Genomic DNA, 23,231 nt, shown 5'->3' with positions numbered 1-23,231 from the left:
GTTTAAACACATTTTACTGTGCCTTGGCCATTCCTCCCCCACCTTCTGCTCTTCTCTTTCACCTGGCCATTTCTTCAGCACCACGCCTCTGCAAGGCATTCTGGATCTATCCTCCAATCCTGGCTGTTTTCCTCAACCCTCCACCCAATACCTGCATCCCATCCCATCTCCTGGGGTGGGGACCTGTCTCCCTTATCAACCCACCCTCCTCCTTGGTTACTCATTTCTTTGAGCAGAATTCCTGGCAAGATAGCAGTGACTGTCAGCTCCAAGCCCAGAGTTTACTGAACAGGGAGTCTTTGGGACTGTCTCAGAAACAGGTAGAGTGATCAAGCAGGAAAAAAGTAGAAAGGACCACAAAAGAAGGAGAAACGAGTGGCTAAAGAATTTAGTATATGACTGGAAGTCAGGGAGATGAGAACAAAATAAAGCAAACACCAGCCCAGAGAGCACAGGCTTGAGGTGAAAGCAACCCAGACCTGGCAGGGACTCAACATCGATCGCTCTGCAAGATCTGCAGAGGTATAGGAGTCCTGAAAGTCTCACACTTGAGACTGGAAACTAAATTGAGGAAGTCAAGAAGGGTCTCTGAGAAGACCCTTCCAGCCACAAAGAGGCTTAGGGCTCACTTGGCCACCTAAGGCCCATAGGTGGCACCCTAGCCTCCCAGTGACTGCCTGAAAAAGGAAAGGGATACAAGTCAGAGAAAGGACAAAGGTGGACGCTGCCTCCAAATCTCTAAGTAGTGACCTCATCCTACCACTCTACCTGTTTGCTCTTTTTTTTCTGGGACCATTGAGCAGTGAGCTTCAGGATCCTTGCCTAGGCTAGGGACTGTGAAAGCCTCCACCTCCAAGAAGACCCTGTCTGGAAAATTGAGCCTCCATTTGGTGACAGCTATAGACCTGTGGATATAGGACAAACACCTACCAGCGCTTCTGCTGGAAGCCACCTCCTAGTCTTGGAGGTGTTCGAGATCCATGGAAGTCCCTGTGTCCAAGGAATTGTGCCTGAACAACCCAGCATCAGGATCCTCAATCACCACCTCTTTGTTCCTTCTGGATCCCCAGAAGCTCTGGGAAGAAAATATACCACCCTCTGCTGGCATTGCCCCGGGCACACACAAAGTGTTCCTCCTAGCAGCAGGGTCAGGCCATGGCCGGCCCTACAATCAACAGGGACATGGAGAAGAGTCCAGGATACTGTGAGGTCCCAGAGAAGCTGAGCTTATCCTTTTCCATTGAGGCGATCCTGAAGAGACCCACAGAAAGAAGAAATTTGCCCAGACCACAATGCATTGATGGAGAGGACTCTGGGCAGACAACTACCCCAGGTTCCAAGCTGAAGAGGTCCCCACAGGATCAGCCTCAAGGTAAGTGGTTCTGGTCATTTTCTTTTGTTCTGTGGTCTTGGGGGAGGGGTGGGGGACTCAAGTGATCTCTGTCAATAAAAAAGGGAGCTATGACATCCAAAGGGATAATAGGTTCTAACCAATTGCTTTTTAAACCTTCAGTCTGCAGTATTCAGAGTGCAGTAGCACATAGCCTCAGGCCATTGTGACATGCAGGGGCCCGGAGCTTATTCTTGTGACTAGGCCATGACTAGGAATTGTCAGTCACATTCATCCTGCACTAACGAGGTGGTGGGCAATTTTCCTTTCATTTGAGCAGAGATTATGATAACTGAGCTGATAAGGAAAGAGATGAACAATGTTACCAGGTTATAAAGCTGGAAGTCACAATGTGAACTCAGGGCCTGGAACCCCAAATCCTTGCTTCTAGCATATTCTCCCCATGAGCTGAGCTCAGCCTGCATGGCTTCTAGTAGCTGAAGCATTGTCAGGGTCTGTCCTCACAGAGTGCCCAAACCCAAGTCTGTAGCCACCCGAGGGCATGCACCTAAATAGGTGAGCAGGAAGTTGTCAGGCTCTCCTTCAAGCCAGCATCCACATAGAGTGGCGGATACCCTAGCTGTGGCAGCTGAGGTGCGGAAGGTCTCCATCCTGCCTTCACCTGCTGTGTGACTTTAGGAAAATCCCTGTCCTCTCTGTTCTCAGCTTCAATCTGTGAAACAGCTCAGGAAATTAGGGGGGTGGGGGGACGAGTTGTGGGGAGTGATGTTGATGCTTATGAAATCTCAAAGACCATTTGGTCAGGTGTCTGTAAGCCTGGAGTATCTCACACCAGACCTAAGTCTTTCCCCTTTCCACACTTTCATCTAAGAAAATGCTGGGCAGGCAGCTCAGGGGAGTCCTTGACAGCATTGCCTCCCCACACAGAGCTCTGCTGCCAGCCAGTCTCCCACAGAGGTTCCTTACAAGGGCTGTGCTCAGCTACAGGCAAAAAGAAGATCCTGGAGAAATGTTATCAGTAGCAGCAGGGGAGCTAGCTGGTTCCCTGAAAGAAAAGGGCCTCGGGCTCAGCTTTCAGAAGTTCACTGATATCTTCCAATCAATTGAGGATTCACAGAAGCCAGTTCACTAGGGTCTTTAACCTAGGTCTCTCCTGCTGCAGCTGTATAAATGAATACCACCCTCCCCATCACGATGAGAGAGTGGGATGCTGCTGATCCTGATAGATAAGAAGAGACTGTTTCTTTCCACTTTCTCCACTGAGGGTTTTAGCAAGTTCCATGTGTATGCTCCTGGTAAAGCCAGAGCAGACACAGAAAGTGCTGGCCAAAACAACAACCTCAGCATTGGGGGTGGGGGGGGTGCCCCGTGGCACCCACAGCGCTTTCCTGCCCTGCTCTAGCTTATGGTTATATTCATGAGCCACTTCAGAGAAGGAAAACCCAAAAGAGGAAAGAAAATACCTTTAAACACTGCATGAGCTCTTAGCACTAGCATTTATCCCCAGAGGCCTTAAAGCCATGCATGGCGAATATTTCTAGCCACAGTTTAAATCCATATGAACCTTCTTCTAGAATTCAGTTTTCCCAACTCTTGGGGTCAAGTTCTTTGGCAGTTTATGACTTTAAGGGATCTCAAGTACAAAGCTATTTTGTCAATAGTTCTGTGGTTACTACCATCCTAGCCCCCTGTGGTGTCAAAAGGTGCCAGTTAACCAGTATTGGTCAGGATAGAAGGATTTCTTTTCAAGTGTGCGTATTTGAGCAAATCAAAAAGTAAAGATGAGGAAAGCCTAGACAAACACTAGTGTAGACAGGATGCCAATATGGCAGCCAGTACAAAGGTAAGCTGCGGAAGTTTGTGGGACATAATAGATACATAGGGGAGGGACTCAAGAAAACTGACCTCTAAACCCAGACACGGCACCAACGCACAGGGGAACTAAAGCAAATCACCCATCTGGGCCTCAGTTTCCTCAAAGGAAATGTGAAAGAGCAGAGATAGGTCTCCATAAAGTTGTTCCAGCTCTGACATGCCTTGACTGAATCAACAATAAATTAGCTGTTGGGAAACCCTAGAGGAATCCATGATGGTCATTTTTCATAGCAGAGACTGCCTCTTAAGAACACTTAGCCACAATGCCATGTGGGAAGGGAACAAAGGAATGAGGAGGCCAACCAACCCTATCAATCGCCCTTGCGCCTCTCTGCCATCTGACGAGCCCCAAATGCAACTCAGGATGTGTTGCTGCTGGCCAATGCCCTTAAGCTCCTTGTGTTCTGACCCTCCTCTGGGACAGAACCTCCCAAATAGAGAAGCACCTAAGAACAGCAAAGGCACAGGTTCCTCACTGTCTCACTTTACATGTGTAGACCTCACGTGTCATTTTACATGGTGGATATGACTTCAGGTGACGGTTTAAATCTGAAATCTCCCCAACAGGCTCAGGCTCATGTTTTCAATGCTTGCTCCCAAGCTGATGACACTATTTTGAGAAACTATAGGACCTTTAAGAGATGAGGCCTGACAAGAAGTATGTCACTAGGAGTGGGTTCCTGGCCCCAAGCTCCTCCCCCACTCTGTGCCTGGTCTATAACGATGTGAAGAGCCACCCCCCAATGTGACATACCCTGGGCTGCTCCACCATGCCTCGCTGCGATACTGAACTACAAACCACTGAAACAACAAGCCAGATGAATTTTTTAAGTCTTAATTTTTCATGTCAGGTTTTATAGCTACAGCCCCTACCGCTCTACCACCATCATATAGAGAGCTTGGATTAACTGTAGTATTTAAGGTCAATGTCCAAGATGGTGACACTAGCAAAGGCAAGGCCACAAAACTGTACTCTAAGAAACTCTAATGGACCAAGAGGTACAGGGAATTCTCTGAGAAAACTGGGGCTCAGAGAGGTGAAGGAAGTATTCAAATCTAAAGTTCATGAAGAGTCAAAACCAGGTCTATTATTCAGGCTTCCAGGCCAAGCTAGACACTGCCCACTCTGAGGATAAATAAGATTCATTTTCCATCTTCTCATTCTCATGGGGACTCTCATGATAAATGGGTTGGGCCCTCTCAGATCTCAAATCTGGAGAAACATCTAAGCTTGTCTCCCTAAGTGAAGGAATGTTGGGACCAACCATACATTCATTCCTCATTGGGAGGAGCTACCCCTGAAAACCCAGGAGCTTCCAAAGTCAAGAGAGCACCAGTCAGGAAGAAGGTTCTCTCAATACTGGAGGCTCAGAGCCTAAGCAGGAGGAGGTCATGTCTACATATCCAACTGGTGAACCTCTGGAATTCTAACCCCAGTGGGGAAAGGAGAGCACAGAAGAGGCCCCTCGGTGGAATAGGCCTGAGTGGATTGCCTAGCCTCTAAGGAGGCTCATTTGTTAGTCATTTATTGGACAAAACCAGCCTAGTATGTTTCTTCTCCTCCTAGTGAGCTGTTTATTCAAATAAAGTCTTATTCACTGTTATGAAGAGTTTGAACTTGGACATATCTTTGGGCACAATATCCCACCTATCATAGCTCTCTCACTTCAAGCTCCTTTATCTTACTTTCCTTCCTTTTTCTTTTCCCTTCCCTTCCTTTTCATGTCTCTTCCCACCTCTGTTCCTTTGATATTAGCCTTCTCATTCCCTCTGCATTTCCTGGAATCAAAGACAGCTATTCTTCCCTGGACATCTGAAGATAGAGCCTATGACCAGGGACCACAGAGTCCCTCATTGCTTTTATGATTATTGACTTTGGCTGATTGACAAGTGGACCCAGGGATTCCCTTGAGTGCAGACAGGGAAGGATAGGCCAAGAAGATTCTATATGTGTAACTTTACTCCACTATGACAGAATGCCTGACATAAACCACTTACAGGAAGATTTACTTGAGCACACACTTTGAGATATCCAACTCATGGTCATATGTCCCCATGCTCTTGGGCATAACACCATGATATTGGGAATGTTGAGTGAGGTGGTTGTTCACCTCACAGTAGAAAGCAGAGGAGGAAGAGAAATCTGGAACCCTGTATAATTTTCAAAGGTATCAAATACCAGTGACATACTTCCTCTTGCTAGGCTTTGCCTCTAAAAGTTACCACAACTTTAGTAACCTGGAAAACTAGGGACCAACTGTTCAAAGCATGAACTAACATATTCAAAGCAGAACAAAAATGGAGTTGGATGCCAGTACTTCCTTGAAGGGGCACATGGTTCTGTCTCCTCCACTTGACTCCATGGATCCCACCTCTACATCACCAGTACCACAGTCACAAACTAACTTGGAAAAGAAAAGGATTATATTAGTTCACCATTTCCTGGACTTCAGCTACAATCTATTGGCCACATTGGTCTGGCCAGGCCTTTGATAGCATCCACATCACAGCAGGGGTATATAGTGGAGAAAACCATGCTCCTCATAGCCAGGAAGCAAAAGTAAGAGAGAGGAAGAACAGGAGCCTCTTCCAACCATTCAAAGGCACAGCTCCAGTGAACTGAATACCACTTCCTAAAGTTTTAGAACTTCACAACACCATGGTCTGGGGATCCAAGCTTCGAACAAGTGAGGCTTTGGGGATAGTCTGAATGCAAACTGCACCAGAAGTCCCTCTCCCAGCCCCAACCCCAGAAGGAGGCCTATGGGGAGAGGTGATGGTTGATTTGCAATCTCTAGACTGAGAAGGGAAAAGAGGCCCCTGGGAGCTGCTGGTAGATCAACGAGGCCTAAAAGCTGGAAGCAAGCCAACCCTTAGTGGGTCTGCTAAGCCAACAAGGGTTGGATATTGTTATTTTTTATTCCAAGAGGAATGAGGAAGCATTTTGGAGTTTAATGCTGAAAAATGTACGTGGACAATATCAATGAGAATGCTTCAATTACAATTAACAAAAAAATAAAGTGTGTCAGTTGAGACGGGTGTGTGTAGCCTTGAAAAAAAAAATAAAAATTCTTCCACATTGAGCCATGGGAAGGCCAAGATCCAAAGTCAGTTTGGTTGATGTTGGAAACCCAACCCTAACATTATCAAGTCCCTCTAGTTGCTTCTCTGACTTTTGGCTCTTTCTCACTGCAAACTAACACTCCCCACCCCCAAGTGACTTTCAACAGCTTCTAGAGTAGCATCCTCCTACACTGACTGCCCCAAAGTTCTCTAAAGTACCAAATCTAAAAGCCCCAAAGTAGGCACGTCCTGGCCAAGCTTTGATAAGATAGCCACCTCAAACTTGTCAGGCAAGGCCAGAGGCTCATGGAAGTGTATGTGTTTGAACGGAGTACAGTCCTTTTCTTACTGATCTGTCTCCATCACACCGTTCCACACTTAAGTGATGACTTCTTAAGGTTTTTTTGAGTAGTCACAGGTCCCGTGTGTTCTCTGTGTACAAAAGTTTCACATTTCTTTTCAACAGCTATTTCTATAGAGATTTTATCCAAATATTCCTGGAAAGGGGGAAGTTGTTAATCATTTATTGGACAAAAACAACTCCTCTCTCTGTTTGGCGAGCCATGTGACTCTGGGTATCTCTAACCTGGTCACTATACCATCAGGCTGGATTTTAGTAGAAAGAAACATTATTTCTCTGTTATTGGTAAGAAGGGTAACTAAAAATGGATTCCTTCATAGAATAAATGCAATTCTAAGTCACTTTCTGGGACACAGGCCCTGGCTTCTCAGCTTGTATTGTTCCCTGCACCACTGAACCATTACAAGTAGAAGCTGGGGCAGGCACAAGGTTTGTGTGGTAGCAGCATTTGAAATACACACACACACACACACCTTCTCAGCAAGGAAAAGACACATTGCTGTTTGTTGAACAGCACATGGAACTTATCTGTCACTGGGTCCCTGAAACTTTTGATGTTTCTTTCATCTCACCAGACCTTGAATGTCATGACAGTTGGTCACCATGGTATAGCAGAAAAGAGAGCTTGGCAAAAGATATCAGAACTCCCAGAGGGGAATGATGAACTCTGCATTAGGAGGGCATGAGAGAAGAGCTGGCACTGAGATGCTGCTAAGTGGGGAGAGGAGAGCAGCCTGCTCAGCAGTCACAGGAACAGAAGAAAGGATATTTCTTGCAAGGAACAACAGAACTCAGTGTGATTGCCATCTAAATATCACCAAGCAAGGCCACAGGAGACAAGAGAGCAAAGCAGACTGAAAGCCAAGTGTCTTGTTAGTTAGAGTTTCATTGCTGTGAAGAGACACCATAACCAAGGCAACTCTTATAAAGGAAAACATTTCATTGGGACTGGCTTACAATTTCAGAGGTTTAGCCCATTATCATCATGGCAAGCAGCATGGCAGTGTCTAGAGAGACATGGTGCTGGAGGAGCTGAGAGCTCTACAACTTGATCTGCAGGTAGCCAGAGGGCAACTGTGTGCCACACTGGGCATAGCTTAAGCACAGGAGATCTCAAAGCCCACACATGCTGTGATACACTTCTCCCAACAAAGGGCACACCTATTCCAACAAGGCCATACCTCTTAATAGCACCACTCCCATGGCCAAGCATTCAAACACATGAGTCTGTAGGGGTCATTCCTATTCAAACCACCATACCGAACCAACCCCACATGGCCCTTAAGTATGTACATCAGCATTTTTAAAAGCCATGTTTGGAGAACTTTGGCCTCTACTGGAATGGAAGAACAAATCTACTTTGAGTAAGGTACCCCACACATTTAAGTAGGGACCAACTGCCCTTAACAGAAAAGGAAGGAAAAATGGACATGAAAACCATGAGGGAGTATGTGTGTCTATATGTATATGTGTATATGTGCATGTGTGTATGCATGTTATATGTGTGGTGTGGTGTGTATGTGTTATTTGCAGGTGTGTATGTGTGTAAATATGTGGTATGGTGTGTATGTGTGTTATATATGTGGTGTTGTATATGTGTATATGTTATGTGCATGTGTGTATGTGTGTTAAATATCTGGTGAGGTGTGTGTGTTATATGTGTGGTTTGGTGTGTGTGTGTGTGTGTGGTTTTTATGAATGTATATGTATGGTGTGCACATATGTATATTGATAGATGTATGTATGTATTGTGTGTATATTGTGTATGTAATGTGCATTGGGTGTGTATGTTTGTGGTAAGGTGTATGTGGTATGGTGTCCATGATATATGCGTGTGGTATATATGATATGTGTGTCTGGTGAGTGTGTGAGGTATGTGTATATGTGTGTATGTTTGCATGTGTGTATAAGGTGTGTGTCAGTGGTAGACATATGGTACATATGTAGAGTACATATAGGTGTGCATATTATGTGCTATATATGTGTTCATGTGTATATGTATGTGTGTTGTATGATGTATGTATGTATGTATGTGGTATGCATATGGTGTTTGTGAATCTGTCTGCTGAAGTTCTACTTATAAAGTGTCATGAAAAAGAGATCACACATGGAAGATGCCCAGCTGCATACTGCCTAAAAGGAGTCACCACCCTGTCACCACTGGAAGCCATCAGCAAACCCAGTTCTAGCTGGCTTCTCCAGGGTCCTTTCCCATTGCCTCCTGCTGTGTTCTTTCTTCTCATCCCTTCCATACTCCTCTTCTTTTCTGTTATCTACTTAACCAAAAAAAAAAAAAACTGTGTATTACAGAAAATAGAAACATAGATTACAAAATGTAACTATAGCACTTCCATCTAGCCATCCAGCTGTGATCACCATCATTCCCTTGATAGGTGACAGACACTGAGACAGAATTTTGAATATGAAGTTTGCTTGCTGCAAACTGAAACTTAGCACTCGTTTCTCTTCAGATCTCTTGTGTTGTTCCTGGGAAATTCACAGCAGACCTGGGAGGGAAGAAAACATTTGCTGGGTTTGTGCTTTGAGGCATGGGTGGGGTGTTGTTAGACAAAGGAGGACAAAGTCTTACATACACAGGGAGCAATAAAAACATCTGGAAGATGAAAGGCTATGGACAATTGCAGGGGGATCCAGATGTGGTCAGGAATGGCTGCAATCCTGTGACTAAGGAATGGGGAGAGGAGCAGTTGGTAGCAAGGTCAGATGGGAAGACCCTTCATTACCAAGTTAAAGAGCTGACCTAGTCTGGAAACAATCAGAGCTATAGAAAGTCCTTGACTGATTCAAGAGAAGAGGCCAGCACATACCAGCACTGGAGGGGGTCTCCTGGCTGTACTTTACCTTCATGTGTCAGGTATTTCCAGCCTACAGGGGCTGCAAACTTGTCCAAGGTCTCTTTCTTGATGAACTTATTGCCTTCAAAGACAAAAACAGATCTATTCCCAGAGGCTTCCCCCAGTGGCAAAGACTTGACCTCCTCACCCCCACTCAACCCCCACCTCAGCCTTTAGCTGCACACCCAGGGCCAATTAACAGACCACAGAGACAGAGCAATCAGGGGGAGGGAGTCCAGTGCAGAGAAACATAAGTTTGTAATTAGGTGGCCTAATCACCTGCATAAATTGTGTATTTCTTATGATCGATGTGCTAAAGATCTCTCAGTCTTAATTAAGTTCTGCTGACTATTCACTTTAAAGACTCACTCATGTGTGATTCACAACTCCCAGAATAAACAGTGGCCAGAAGAGCAACCTGGAAGAGCTGGCAGTCCCTGCTGCCTTCAGCCACCTCTCTGTCCCTGAGGTGTTCTTGTCCATCTCAGAAAAAGGGCCTGATGGGCTGACATGGAGCCTTGAGCTTCCTGACTTCTTTGCCAAGAACCTGGGAAGGAGATGCCAGGCCTAGACCAGGAACCCAAAGATTGCTTTACTCTATACCTAGTGACCCATCCTGCTTGAGAAAATGGGGCCTGATGATGCCTAGTCCTCTCTAAGAAGAGATGCAGAACACCCTAGCCCTTGCTGCTAGGCACTCATCTTGGGCCTGGACCAACTTCCCAAGTGGGCTCAGATTTTTAATGCCTTGATGAACAAAATCCCTGAGGCTTCAAAGTTGCATAGGCTGCATCATGTTCCAGCTTCTTCTCCATCCATAGTATGTTTATATTGCTCTTCCTCTAGTACCTGCTTCTGTATCTCATGATCCATTATGATTTGTTACCTGATATCAAATCTTCCTGACCTCTAGCAACCTCTACCAGCATATGGTTGGAAAGCTAAAGCATTGACCTTCATCCTTTCTAAACTGTCCCATTGGATGCTTCACTTGTCTCTCCCTCCCTTCCCTATGGTGAGGTTAACTCCAAGAAAACCCAATCCCAATAGAGAATCTCAACACAATTTCCACCACTGACATCTTCCTCCTTCCCAGGCACAGAGAGGCAAATATAGCCACATTTATACTGCTGAGGCCAAATCACAGTTGGCACCTGTCTATCTAATACTTACTTTCCTGTAGATTAGTGACAATTAAATGATATTGTAGTGGAGAAAAACAAAGTTTGGCCCAGAATATGACTCCTTCAAGAATTCATCAGGCAGCCCAGTGAGGAAGTACTGTCCAACAGAACATTCCACAGTGATGGCTGTATGCTACAGCCACACAGTTCATCATAGCAGCCCCTCACCACACTTGACTGTCCTGGTGTGGATACATGGCTAAGGAGCTGAATTTTCTATTTTGATTAACTTCAATAGCCACTCTGATCTAACGTTGCTGTTTGGGACAACATAGCTCTAAGGACATGACCTCTCTGCATGTCCAGCCTCAGACCTAAACTTGTTTCCCTGACTCCAGAGTTCAAGTCTATCCTCCAACTGGACTTGATCTTGTTTGGGAGCCCCATCATTGGGAGTGACCTTGGCTCTGGATTTCTTTCACTACCAGTTATGTCTCTCTGGTTTGAGGTTATTCCCAAGAAAGGAAGTCTTTTTTAAAAAACAGCATTAGAAGGGGAAAGAATTTGATCAAAATATATCATTTGTTTGTTTGTTTTTTAAATCCAACTTTATAAGAGAAAAAAATCACAGTAAACTTAAGGACAAAATAAAATAAAATCATGTAATAAAAAGAAAATAACCACCAGGCGGTGGTGGCACACAACTTTAATCCCAGCACTTGGGAGGCAGAGGCAGGCGGATTTCGGAATTCGAGGCCAGCCTGGTCTACAGAGTGAGTTCCAGGACAGCCTGGGCTATAAAAGGAAACCCTGTCTCAAAAAAGCCAAAAGAAAGAAAGAAAGAAAGAAAGAAAGAAAGAAAGAAAGGAAGGAAGGAAGGAAGGAAGGAAGGAAGGAAGGAAGGAAGGAAGAAAATAATCAGCACTGACTACTGACACCCGCAAGAACCCACATCCTGTCTTGGCGGAAGGACCTTGGCATCTTAAGCCAAGCAGGCTGGTCCATTTGGAACACAGTCTCCATCTCCCCATGAATGTGAGTTTTAGGTCCTATCTGTCTTCTTACAGAGCTCACTGGAGAAATGAGACTTTAATTCTGTCACCATCACCATTATCATCTCTCAGAAGCAAATATCCATCCAAGCATATGTAGTTCAAAGCCAATGACATACAATATGCTTCTAGCCACGTTATACCTAGTCATTCCCTTTCCATGAAGTCAGCAGGCAGATATTGAACAGAACAGGATTTAGATACTTCCCCTTCTTCCTCCAGCCTCCACAAGATGTTGAAGAAGTCCTGCTGTGAGTGGGGAAAGCCATATCTCCCTTAATAATAACATCTCACAAAAAAAACTTGAAGCCAATATTTTATCAAGGAATTGCCTTAAAGCACTTGTTTGTCTAAGTTTCATTCTGAGGAAAATGAAAGCATTGCTTATTTTTATTGTAGTCTACATTCTATTTCTATCTCTGCATTGTTTTGTTTCCTATAATCTAGTTTTGCATCCCACACTGACTTCAATGTCCTCTACTCTGCAACTCCAAATTCCCTGAAGACTTTCAACTCATACTGCCCTGACACTCTAGAATCTTCTCCTGTGTTTTTTAATGATTTTTATAGAATTCTTTGTCATCTCCACACTGACTGAATGAGTGAATAAATTAGCGAGTGAATGAATGAATGAATGAATGAATGAACATATACAACCCTGTTGAGCCTAGCTAATTAAGGCCCCTTACCCACATACACACCCACGGTGCTTGTTAGAAGCTGGGCACAGGGCCATCCATCACGCTCCTGGCAGTGGTGACCCTGTTCTTTGATCTCATGTCAGTTGCCATTGGCTTTGGCTTATTCTGTAGTGAAGTCATTTCCTCTGGGTGTGACATGGCCAGTACCATCATAAAGCAGAGCTGTCGTGGTGACCTAAGAATACCTTGCTCCACAGTCATAGCAACAAAATAAGTAGAACATACTGAAAGATGTGTCTGTGGTGATTAGGAGGCTGTGACCATCCCTCCTCTCCTAGGAGGAGTATCACTGTCACCTAAGATTCTAATGCCCTCCTATATACACATGGTGGTACAGGATGCTAGTGTAATAGGGGAATACATTCTTTGTGATGTGGGTGCAAGACCAACCATCCATTTTCACAGATACAATTTCCCAATGACTCATCTGCATTAAGAATCACCTATGCTCTGTGAGTAACCCCAACAAACTCACTGGTTCACTAAGCTGAAGTTGGATGGAATTCTTTCTTAACATCTCTCTAGGGAAAGAAGCAATTATTACTAAACACAGTACCAGTTCTAAACAAAGAATAATATCTTTTAAAATAAAACTGGGGGCTCCAGAGGTGTCTGAGTAGAATGTTTGCCTAGCATGCACGAATGATAGCCCAAGCTCAGTTCCAAACACTGCATAACCTGGGTATCATAGGGCACACTTCTAATCTTAGGACAAACGGAGGCAGAAAAGTTGGAAGTTCAAAGCCTTCCTTGCTTTATGTAGTGGGTTTGAAGCCAGTCTGGGCAATATGAGAACTTGTCTCAAAATAATAATACATTTTATTAATTTTATGATCATCATTATTGTTATTGTTATTATTACATAAAAGTAGAGTAGACTTGAAAGGGAAGAAGGCAGCAGAAGGGAGACTCCTACCAGAGGTAGCACACAATGGCTAACAAGATAGACCAGTGATTAAAGGCACTTGCTGTCAAGCCTAATGATCTGAATTCAATCTTTGGGAGACCTGCTCTCCTCCAAATTGTCCTAAGACCTCTACATCCTCACACCAGCAAATGCACACACACAGACAGACACACACGCACAAGCACAAACACAAGCATAGACACATACACCACTAAATAAATAAATAAATAAATAAATAAATAAATAAATAAATGCAGAAAGAGGAGGCACAAAAGCTATTGGGAGATAACACTTTAGCCCTCATTGTCCGAATTCTCAAAAAAACTGCAAATCAGCAAAGAGGAGTAAAAACATTTTGAGGAGATTTTAAACGTGAATTAACAATAAAGTTGGGGACATTGGGGATGGGTGAGAGCACACAATCTCATTCCTACAATGAAGGAGACAATATGGTTGATCCTGAAAAAGAAAAGTGCCTGCCCCTCTGTGCCCTTTTCCTCCTCTGCGAACGGTTCCAGATAAACACCCCAAGAGAGGATCACAGGTCAACGTAGATTTATCATTAGTCATCTATCATTCAACACCTCTCCTGCCTCACTCCACAGACTGTGAGAACAGGCACAGAGAGGGAATTAAATGTGCCCAGGTGGTGAATCAGCTCAGAATGAGCTTGGGTCTCGTGGCATGGTTTCCACCATTCACTGAGAGCAGTATTGCTGGCAAGCACCACCCTCCTCTGCACACTGCAGCTGTCAAAAAAGAAAAGGAAAGTTAGTGGGTCTTTTCAGTTATTAAACGGCCATCAGTTTGCATGGAGCACTTCAGATTCCACATCACCTTTTAGGCCACATCAGCTCTCGTCAGTCATCTGCCTGACACATGACAACAGATGTTCTACAAAATTTCAGGCATAGTTTTCAAAAAGATGTCTTTTCTGTCATGTGGGTTTCAAGCCAAGTTATGCATCTGGAGCAAATACTGATGAAGCTCTCCCTAGGTTATGGTTGCTCGGTTAATCTAAGATCCACTCTGCTTTCTAGAAGTTCACTCTCCAGAAAGATAAGGCTGCAGATAGATATGGGCTCCCTCCCCAGCGTGTTTGCATCCTCCAGGTATGAGTCTAAGCCTTCCTTGGACAGAAGGCACTACACTCTGCATCATAACATGAAAGTGAAGACAATCTGGGTGAGTTTGTGCTTCTTCTACACTCCTGTGAAGGTTCCAATTAATACTACTACAGCTCCATCTTCAGAAGCCCTGAGGAGAAAACAAACCACACAGTTTGGTCATTCCACCAACCTCCACTGTTGCTTGGCTCCATGAGGAGCTATGGACAATGCTGGTCAACTCTTCCATTTTGAAAGATCTCCCTGAGAGGAACAAGTGAATTTGTAAATTGGTGTGTGTGTGTGTGTGCGTGTGTGTGTGTGTGTGTGTGTGTAGATGTGTGTGCCCATGGAGGCCAGAGATGAGTTAGATGAGTTAGAACCTTTGGAGCTGGAGCTATATGCATTTGTGAGATTCCCAATGTAAGTACCAGAATCCAAACTCTGGCCCTCTGATAGAACAGTAATTGGTCTTAGCCACCAAGCCACCTGTCCAGCCTCAACAACCACTTTTCTGTCTGCCACACAGACACAGCTATGTCTGTTTGCTCCTTTGGTATATGTCCCTCATCATGAAAATAATGAATCATAGCTAATAGTACCACTTCATTTTTTTTAAATAATTTATTTTTTTCTCAAATCGTAATTCATTCAAACAGGGGTTATAAACAAAGAAAGGCAGGATGTGGGGAAGGGAATGACACTGGAGTGTGGGTGTTCAGGGGCAATACAGAACCGGGTATTGGCAGGGTGAAGGTTCAGGGGACAAGTCACTATGACTCTGCCTATGACTCGCTTGTCCTTATCTAAGTTGGTATTATCTGCCAAGGCTACTTATTTACAAGGTCTATGACTACTCAGGCTTGTAGATTTCCACAAAAGCTGCCTGTTTACATTAGCTTATAGCCATCTGTTTCAATGTTTTTCCACTGAGACCCAAGACTTGGTGTTAGTATACATGTATGACAGGCCTATTGCTGATTTTAGGCCTATGGCTGATTTTAGGCCTTCAGTGTGTAAGCAGGGCTGCCCCTGATATCGCCTCCCTTCTCTAAGTATAGAAGGGCTGTGGCAATTCTAATCTTTCAAAGGCGGGGATAGAGGCCTGACCTCCAGTACTTGAAGGGGACCCTGTAATGGCTCCAGTCCCCCTGTCGTTGTCCAGTGAGGCATGAAGGCCATATCCATCCCGATGTCTTTTTCCTGGAGAGGGGATACTTTTGACATCAACCCCTATGCAGTCAGGCTTGTCCCTCAGGGAACCCAGAGAGATATTTTTATCTTTTATTTATATTCCCTTGCAGTGCTTAACCTCGCAGCCTAAGCAAGAATTCAGATCGCCTGTCAGAGGGGGTTCTGGGTGGCCCCTCTCTGCTTGGTCTAGGGGCAGAAGCCCCCCCTTTTAGGTTGGGTGGAGATGGGTTTTGGAAACACCCTGTATAAAGTAACAACCTCATCTTGAGTCTCGTGTTCCTCCATAGCTAACCACTTCATTTTTCTATGTACAAACCCTTTCTAATTGCTCATCTTCTCAAACATTTGCTTAGATATTATCACTGGCTTGCTCTATCATCTAAAAGAAGGATAGTTTGTACATGGAATATAGACAGTAGGTATTAACTATTACAAAGTATTTAGGGACTTCTAACTTTTTAATTGTCACTACAAAATATTATTCCTATCATATTTTATAGACAAAATATTTACTACGAGCCTTTTCTATTTTGAGGCCCATCAACTGATGCCTCTCCTCGGACCCTATGTACCCAAAGTCAAACAAAGGCCAAAGAATAAAGTATTTGAATAGTTTTTTGAGGCTGAATGTATGTCCCAAAGAGGAAAATAGCTATGGGGGTACTCTAAAGTCAGACAGTTGAGCAACTTCAATGAGGCTAGGCAAGTAGGTTGGCAGAGTGATGGGGTAGAATTGGCGGTGCCAATATGAGCTCCCATCATGGTCCCATAGAGAGTTGTGCCAGTGTGAGCACCCATCATGGTCCCATAGAGAGCTGTGCCAATGTGAGCACCCACCATGGTCCCATAGAGAGCTGTGCCAGTGTTAGTACCCACCATGGTCTCATGGAGAGCTGTGCTCAGAGGGAATGCCCACATGCAAAATGAATACAAAGAGTCACTCTCTTGAACTAGCAACTTTAGGTGAGAATTTGTGTTTTAGGAGTCCAGTGAGACATTAAGCAAATCCCAGGATAGCAGATCATGGTGTCTCCACTCACCATCCTTCCCACTCCTGCTGCCCTAAGATAGGCTCTTGTTCCTCTGTCCCATGCCTACCTACTTGTACCTTGGAAAGGGGTTGGCTGAGGTATGGCTTCCATGATATTTAGGGTCAGGTGCTAAGTTGCAGGATGGGGTCAAATCTCTTAACTGAATATTTATGTCCCAATGCTTTGTGGTAATTCCAAGGTCCCTGGGAAAACTAACACAATGAGTGTCCTCATTTAATCTATCTCTCTCAAAATTAAATAGCCAATTAAAAGACAACCATGAGAGAGAGCCGAGATGGCTCAGTAAGTAAGAGGATTTGCCGCGTAAGCATGAGGCCCTGAGTCCAAATCCCCAGCACACATGTAGAAAAGCAGTATGTAACTACATGCACAGCTGGAACCTCCAGGGACAGCCAGGAGGATCATTTGGAGATTTCTTGATGCCAACTTAGCTCCAAGATCAGAGGGAGACCTCATTCAATGGACTATTACAGAAAATTATAGAAAGGGCTCCCTCTGTCCTCCTATATCTTCCGTGTGTTAGTATACATGGGCACACACACATATACATACACCATACACAGACATGTATACATACTTAAACATGATAGACAGACAGACAGACAGATAGACAGACAGATACATGGACAGATAGATAGTTCCCTATCATGATAGTGACAATCTAAAAAATCAAGGAAAGGGCTCTTGGCTCTTTTCTGAACAAGGGACCTCACATTTTCCTTTTTTGGTAGCCCTTAAATGGCAGAGCCAGACCTGAATAGAACTAAAGCTAGACAGGTGGATTGGAGACAAATTGGCAGAGCTCTGCTGCTGTCATACTCGGCCTATACTTTTTAAGCCAAGGTTGGCATACTTTTTCTGTAAAGGGCCAGATGGTAATTATTTCAGTCTTTATAGCCACAAGCTCTCAGATGCAACAACTCAATGCCACCATTATAGTGCAAAAGCAGGAAGAGATAATACAAAAATGCAGCATGTAGGGCCATGTTTCAATAAAACTTTATTTAAAAATACAGTAGGTAGGGTTTGATCTGCAGGTCATGGTTTGCCATCTCCTGATGTAGACAAAACAGTAATTCTTGAAGACATTTGACCAAAAAAAAAAAGGCACAGAATCAGAGAATTTTCTAGAACGTTAACTTGATTTCACTGTGGAGTAGAGAATCAGCCTAAAAGGTATTCTAGAAAACCATGTTGCTAAGTCCCAATTCCAAGGAGTCTGTGACCAAGACTCAGCAGTGGCTATGGGTCTGTAGAAGAAAGAACAAAGCAATATGAACATCTCCCTAAGGGGCTGTAATCAATCTCTGACCTAACTTGCATGCTTCCTCCTACAGAAGAAAGAAAGAACAAGCGGAGAGTTCGCACTACCTTCACCACAGAGCAGCTACAGGAGCTGGAGAAGCTCTTCCACTTTACCCACTACCCTGACATTCATGTCCGCTCCCAGCTGGCTTCCAGGATTAACCTTCCTGAAGCTCGAGTACAGGTACAGCACCCACCTTCCAGCCAGGCTCATGCTGGGTCCTCAGCCTTCCAGGACTGCCCCAGCTGAAAACGCCATTGGTTCTATCTCATGGGTTGTCATCACAGCCAAATGAAATGAGAGCAACCTCATTTACTAACGAGCCTCTTCTCTCTGGTGTGGCAATGTAGTGGGTAGGCTTTCCAGCAACCTCTGTTTCCATACCCTATCTCCTAACTTATTCATGCTTTCTAAAGGTTACTCATACTATGCCATAACCATGGGTTAGGGTCTACCAACATGTAGACTATCACTTTGAGTTTTGCTACACATAGTCACTGTCACAGAGGCCCATGTTCCTTGCCATGGTGGCCTGAAAGCAACCACACCCAACACACAAAGAGGTGAGCATGGTGATATTCGCAGCAAAACTGATTTACAAGTGTTGAAATCTGGTTTTTGTACAATTTGCAGGTGTGTTTAAAAAATATTGTTCTTCTTTTGGTTTCTTTCTTCAATGATTTAAAATTGTGCAAATCACTCTCAGCTTGAGGGCCACTCAAACATTTGGAATGGCAGGTGTAGCTTATCAGGGTCCTGTTGGCAAGCCTAGGTACAGAATACCTGTACCTGGGTGTAAGCAGAATAGATAGACTGAGTGAGGATCTACTGTCAGAGATGGGGTTTCACCACTAACAGCCTAATCTAACATCCACAATCTTTTTACCCCAGAGGATCCACTCCTTTTGTCCATGCTTGGAGACACAGTAGCCTTTTGTCCCCTCCAGGGCAGATCCAGTGCACGCTTTTAGACACATTCTGTTTCACAAGTCCCAGGCTGGCATGAAAGGGTCTGTCATATCCAACTGCAACTCTGTTGGCACTATAACTCTCTGAACACAAAGTCTTCTGCATCATTCTTTTTTTAAATGCAGTGCATTTGTTCTCATTCAAAACCAAACCAGAGGTCCAGCCCAATGTGCCACTCTTTATTCAACCTCCTCTGGCTAAAGCCCAGCCTAGCCTAAGCCAGCGCCCCTGTCCTCCCCATTTGGAACTGTGCTCCAGCTGAGTGCTTAGCACCTGCGTCTGCCATCAAGTCTAGAATCCAACACCTGCCTCCCCAGAATCACCAAGTACAAATGGCCACATGTCAGACACCATCAGGGTGCCTATGAATGCAGGCATCTGCCAATGTTCAACCTATAGATGCCAAGTGGCCCACGGAGGTTGCAAACTGGTGGCCTGCTGATGGAGAACAGCCCACAGATGGGTTTTATTTGGCCTGCACAGCATTTGAAAATGCAAATGCACTCACATTTAAAAAAAAAATTTTTCACTTTGGAAATTGGATGAGTCTGGCACACATTCCCGTGTGGTAATTGTTAACAGGACCTGAGACTCTTAAGCTCTGTTCACTGTAGACCCCACCCAGGCCTTCTCAGTTATCACTCATGAAAATACCCCACCCCATTTTCACTCTAAAGATTATGACCTGGGTCTGCTCTCTGAAGTCTCCAGACTTCACATGCAAAGAACCACCCCCCAGTTACAATTTTATAAACAGTGAAGTTCTCATTCTTTGTGCAGCTATCAATATTCTGCATGGGAAGGGGGGTAGATACCAGATGGGGACGGTATTAGTTGAACTGTATTTCCTTTACACACATCATTTTCTTTCCCTGACCATAGATCTGGTTCCAGAATCAGAGAGCCAAGTGGAGAAAGCAAGAGAAGAGTGGGAACCTCAGCGCCCCACAGCAGTCTGGTGAGGCCAGCTTGGCCCTGTCCTCAAACATGGACATGTCTGTGAGTGACCCAGTCCTTAAGTGGGGCTGGAGGGACAGTGATCTGGGAGCATCTCAACAAGGCCCTGATGTAAGGAAGTCCTGAGGGAAGTGCCTACAGTACCAAGCACAATGAAAATCCTTCTAGAAGTAGGAAGGTAAAGGAAGGAAGACAGGATCTGAAGCAAATGGCTGGCTGGGTCTCCCTTTGAGTGACAGGAAGGAAGTTTTATCACTTATACAAAACTTCACAGTTCACAAAGCAGAGTCATGCGGTAAAGCATAGAACATAGGGGTTGGGCATTCAGCTGTAAAGCAGACTGCCCAGTTCCACATCTCAGCTGAAATCCCACATCGCAGTGTGGCATAAAAGAGTCACCTTGCCCCTTAGAGGTCAGTAAGTACTAAAGGTTACAATGACTAAGATCTAGAATATTCTATTCATGGTCTGCTACTGAAGAAGCAGAGCTCTGAGGAGTGAGGTGATATCCTAAGCACATAGTTGCTATTCATGCTACGAGGATTAAGCTCAGCTGGACAGGTTAGATTTTGCCCAGGTTAGCTGAAAGGTGATTCTGACCTCTGTCTGCAAATGGATGTTGGTGACCTTGCACTCAGCTAGGCCACACGGGAGGCTGAAAGTCTCAGGTAAGGCAGAACAAGCTGGCTGATCCCACTACCCAGTTACCTGAGGTAGCTACCTGAGTCACGGGGGTGCCCAGGAGGCAGCAGGGACTGTCCTCAGTAAAGGTTATGATTCATTGTTTCCCTCTGGTCTCTCCTGACAGGGTCCTGTGCTGACACCTACTGCTCTGCCCACATCAGTGCCTCCCACAGAATGCTACCCACTCTCTCAGACTCAGCTCACTTCAAGCTGGTTCCCTGCCCAGATTCCCCTTGTCCCATGGCACCTATGGGACCTACAGCCCCTTCCTGGCCCTCTCACCCAGCAGCCTTGTGTCCCTACCTTCATCCTCCCACCCCCAAACCCCAGGTGGAGCAGCATCTGTGCAACTTCAACATAGGCACTGGTTTCTCTCTTCCCAAGCAAGCCATTCTCCTCTCTCAGTGATGGCAGGCAGCCCTGGACCTCAGAGGAAATCACTTCACAATCCATCAATGGCCCACAGCCCAGGAAGCTACCCAGAGCTTGCCATTAAAGACTTTACTGGCCATGGATGACAGCAAAGAACCACACGCATCTCACCAGCCAGTCATTCTAGTGCAGAGGCTTGGCTGGCTAAGAGCTGGGGATGAAGTCCAGAATAAGCTGCTCTCCCCTTACCCCTCTGGACCTTACCTGTAACCAAGCAGCCATTTCTGTGGACCCCTTCCTCCCTTACTTAGGAGAGCCTTGGGAAACACAAGGCATGGGTAAGGGCTGCACATCCATGCACCCATCCGTGTACTTGTTCACGATGTCCGTACTGAACACTTGGCATTGTGCACTTGAAAAATAGATGTTGAGCTGCTCAGGTCAGATTCTGCCCAGGTTAGCTGAAAGGTGATCCTGGCCTCTGTCTGCAAATGGATGTTGGTGACATCTCACTCAGCTAGTGTCTAGTACACTCATGACTTTGATATAAAAAATCTCAGACGGGGAGAAAAATAGAAGAAATGTTTTTAATTTAAAAGAGAATTTAGTGTCTTTATCATTTTGTTGGGCTTGAAAAGGATGTTGTCCATCCTCACTGGCATTATTGCTGAGCAAAACAGCAAAGTCTTTTGTGTTCCCAGGGCCCAGCTAGACTGCTTCGGTCTATGGTAAAGAAAAAAAAAAAAAAGACCTTTGTTCTTCTCTTTGTTTCTTTGAAGAGAGACTCTGGACCAGTAGTCCTCAACCTGTGGATGGTGACCCCTTTGGCCAACCCCTATCTCAAAAACTTATTAACATTATGATTTATAGCAGTAGCAAAATTACAGTTATGAAGTAGCAATAAAATAATTCCCTGGTTGGGGGTCACCACAACATGAAGAACTGTATTAAAGGGTCACAGCATTAGGAAGGTTGAGAACCATTGCCCTAGACAGGCCACATGTCCTACTGAGTCTGGTTTTTCTTGTCTCTCAGATGGAGGCAGTAACTCCCACCTGACCTATGGTTAAGAGCAACTGGGAGACTCTGGGGTGTGCAGGGTGAGCAGACACTGGAATGACATTGGCATCTCATGCCTTACTGAGCAGGCAATAGCTTGGTGTCCCCACCTCAACAGACTCCTACTTCCAGAGAGGCCTCCTGTTTGGCTTTCTTTATGCCCTGTTTGGCTTTCTTTATGTCTCAGAGGCTTGCCCTTGCTGCTCTCCTCAACTAAGTAGCTGGGGATAACCTCTACATGTAGCTTCAAAGTAGGTTCTAGAAAATTTATCCTGAATCCAAAAATACCTAAAATCTGTGTAATGCCTAACCTATCCCAGAAATAGGCCAAGAGTTGGGAATCCTAGGTCTTAGCTCTGCATACTCTCTAACTTTCTCATGACTTCATTGTTTCATGTCTCTGGGCCTCAGTTTCCCCATCTGTTAGTTAAAGATACCAGTGTCAGCTCTGCCGTGGGGTATTCAGCACACCAAAACTACAGACCACAGCTCCCAGGACATAGGACTGTTCCTCCAACTGAGATGTTCTCAGCCACCCTGAGCCCTTGAGGATTAGAACCCAACCTCCAGATAATTCTGGATGAAAGGAGACAGCTAGGAGCAAGTGGAGAAACACAAAAAGCAAGTAGTTCATAATTGAGTTGCTTGTTGTGTTGTGTTGCTGTGACAAAATGCCCATGATAAACCATCTATAAGGAGGAAAAGTTTCAGGGGTTGAAGATCATAGTCCTCTGGTCATGTTGCTTTGGGCCTGTGGTAGCACAGTATATCACAGTGAAGGGTGTGGTAGAAACCCCTTTCCTTCATAGCTACCAGGAAGCAGAAAAAGGCAAGAGAGGAGTCAGGGTCCTAGCACCCACTTTAAAAGCACACCTTTAACAACCTAACTTCCTCAAATTTCTAAAGGCTCTGCCACCTCTCAGATGCACCACAGGTTTGAAATGCACGGCCTTTGGAGACATGTGGGCTCAAAACCATGGTCCAGCTGCCCACTTCACAGCCAGAAATCCATTATGCAAGTGTAACTCTCAATATTTTTTTATCCCTGGACTTACTGTCCTCATTCTTAGCAAGAAATTTATTCTGGTAGCTTCTAGATTGTTAATTCCCAGTTTAAATGTAGTCTCAGACCTCCCAGGGATTGAACTCAGGACATAAGCTTTGCAGCAAGAACCTTTACCTTCTGAGCCATCTTGACAGCGTAGGAGACATGAGTTGCTCAACTGCCAAGAAGCTCAGCTTC

The 23,231-nt window shown here is 44.9% G+C and overlaps 1 protein-coding gene across 2 annotated transcripts; it reads left to right on the top strand.

Annotated features, from left to right (window-relative positions):
• The first annotated feature begins 668 nt into the window (after positions 1-668).
• On the top strand, positions 669-21,526 carry Isx (intestine specific homeobox). 2 transcript variants are annotated; one of them, XM_028788593.1, is made up of 4 exons: positions 669-1,372; positions 17,979-18,130; positions 19,799-19,874; positions 20,682-21,526. In XM_028788593.1, exons 1-4 carry the CDS (start codon positions 1,156-1,158, stop codon positions 20,963-20,965), a joined length of 729 nt encoding a protein of 242 aa, XP_028644426.1. In that variant the 5' UTR covers positions 669-1,155; the 3' UTR covers positions 20,966-21,526. The 2 variants fall into 2 exon arrangements, with proteins under 2 accessions (XP_028644426.1, XP_028644427.1); XM_028788594.1 differs by having other exon boundaries at positions 19,799-19,915.
• Positions 21,527-23,231: the final 1,705 nt, after the last annotated feature.

The sequence above is a fragment of the Grammomys surdaster genome, unplaced genomic scaffold (assembly GCF_004785775.1).
Source record: "Grammomys surdaster isolate TR1022 unplaced genomic scaffold, NIH_TR_1.0 125752, whole genome shotgun sequence".
Taxonomy (NCBI): Eukaryota; Metazoa; Chordata; class Mammalia; order Rodentia; family Muridae; genus Grammomys; species Grammomys surdaster.
Note: the sequence above shows the minus strand (reverse complement) of the source record. Positions and strands in the feature narration are given on the sequence as shown.

What these genes read in the sequence shown, in the direction of transcription:
- Isx (XM_028788593.1), top strand. Translation starts at nt 1,156, where the DNA reads ATGGCCGGCCCTACAATCAACAGGGACATGGAGAAGAGTCCAGGATAC. An exon ending in TTCCTGAAGCTCGAGTACAG is followed by an intron (nt 18,131 to 19,798) that starts GTACAGCACCCA and finishes CCCTGACCATAG; the next exon opens with ATCTGGTTCCAGAATCAGAG. An exon ending in CAGCGCCCCACAGCAGTCTG is followed by an intron (nt 19,875 to 20,681) that starts GTGAGGCCAGCT and finishes CTCTCCTGACAG; the next exon opens with GGTCCTGTGCTGACACCTAC.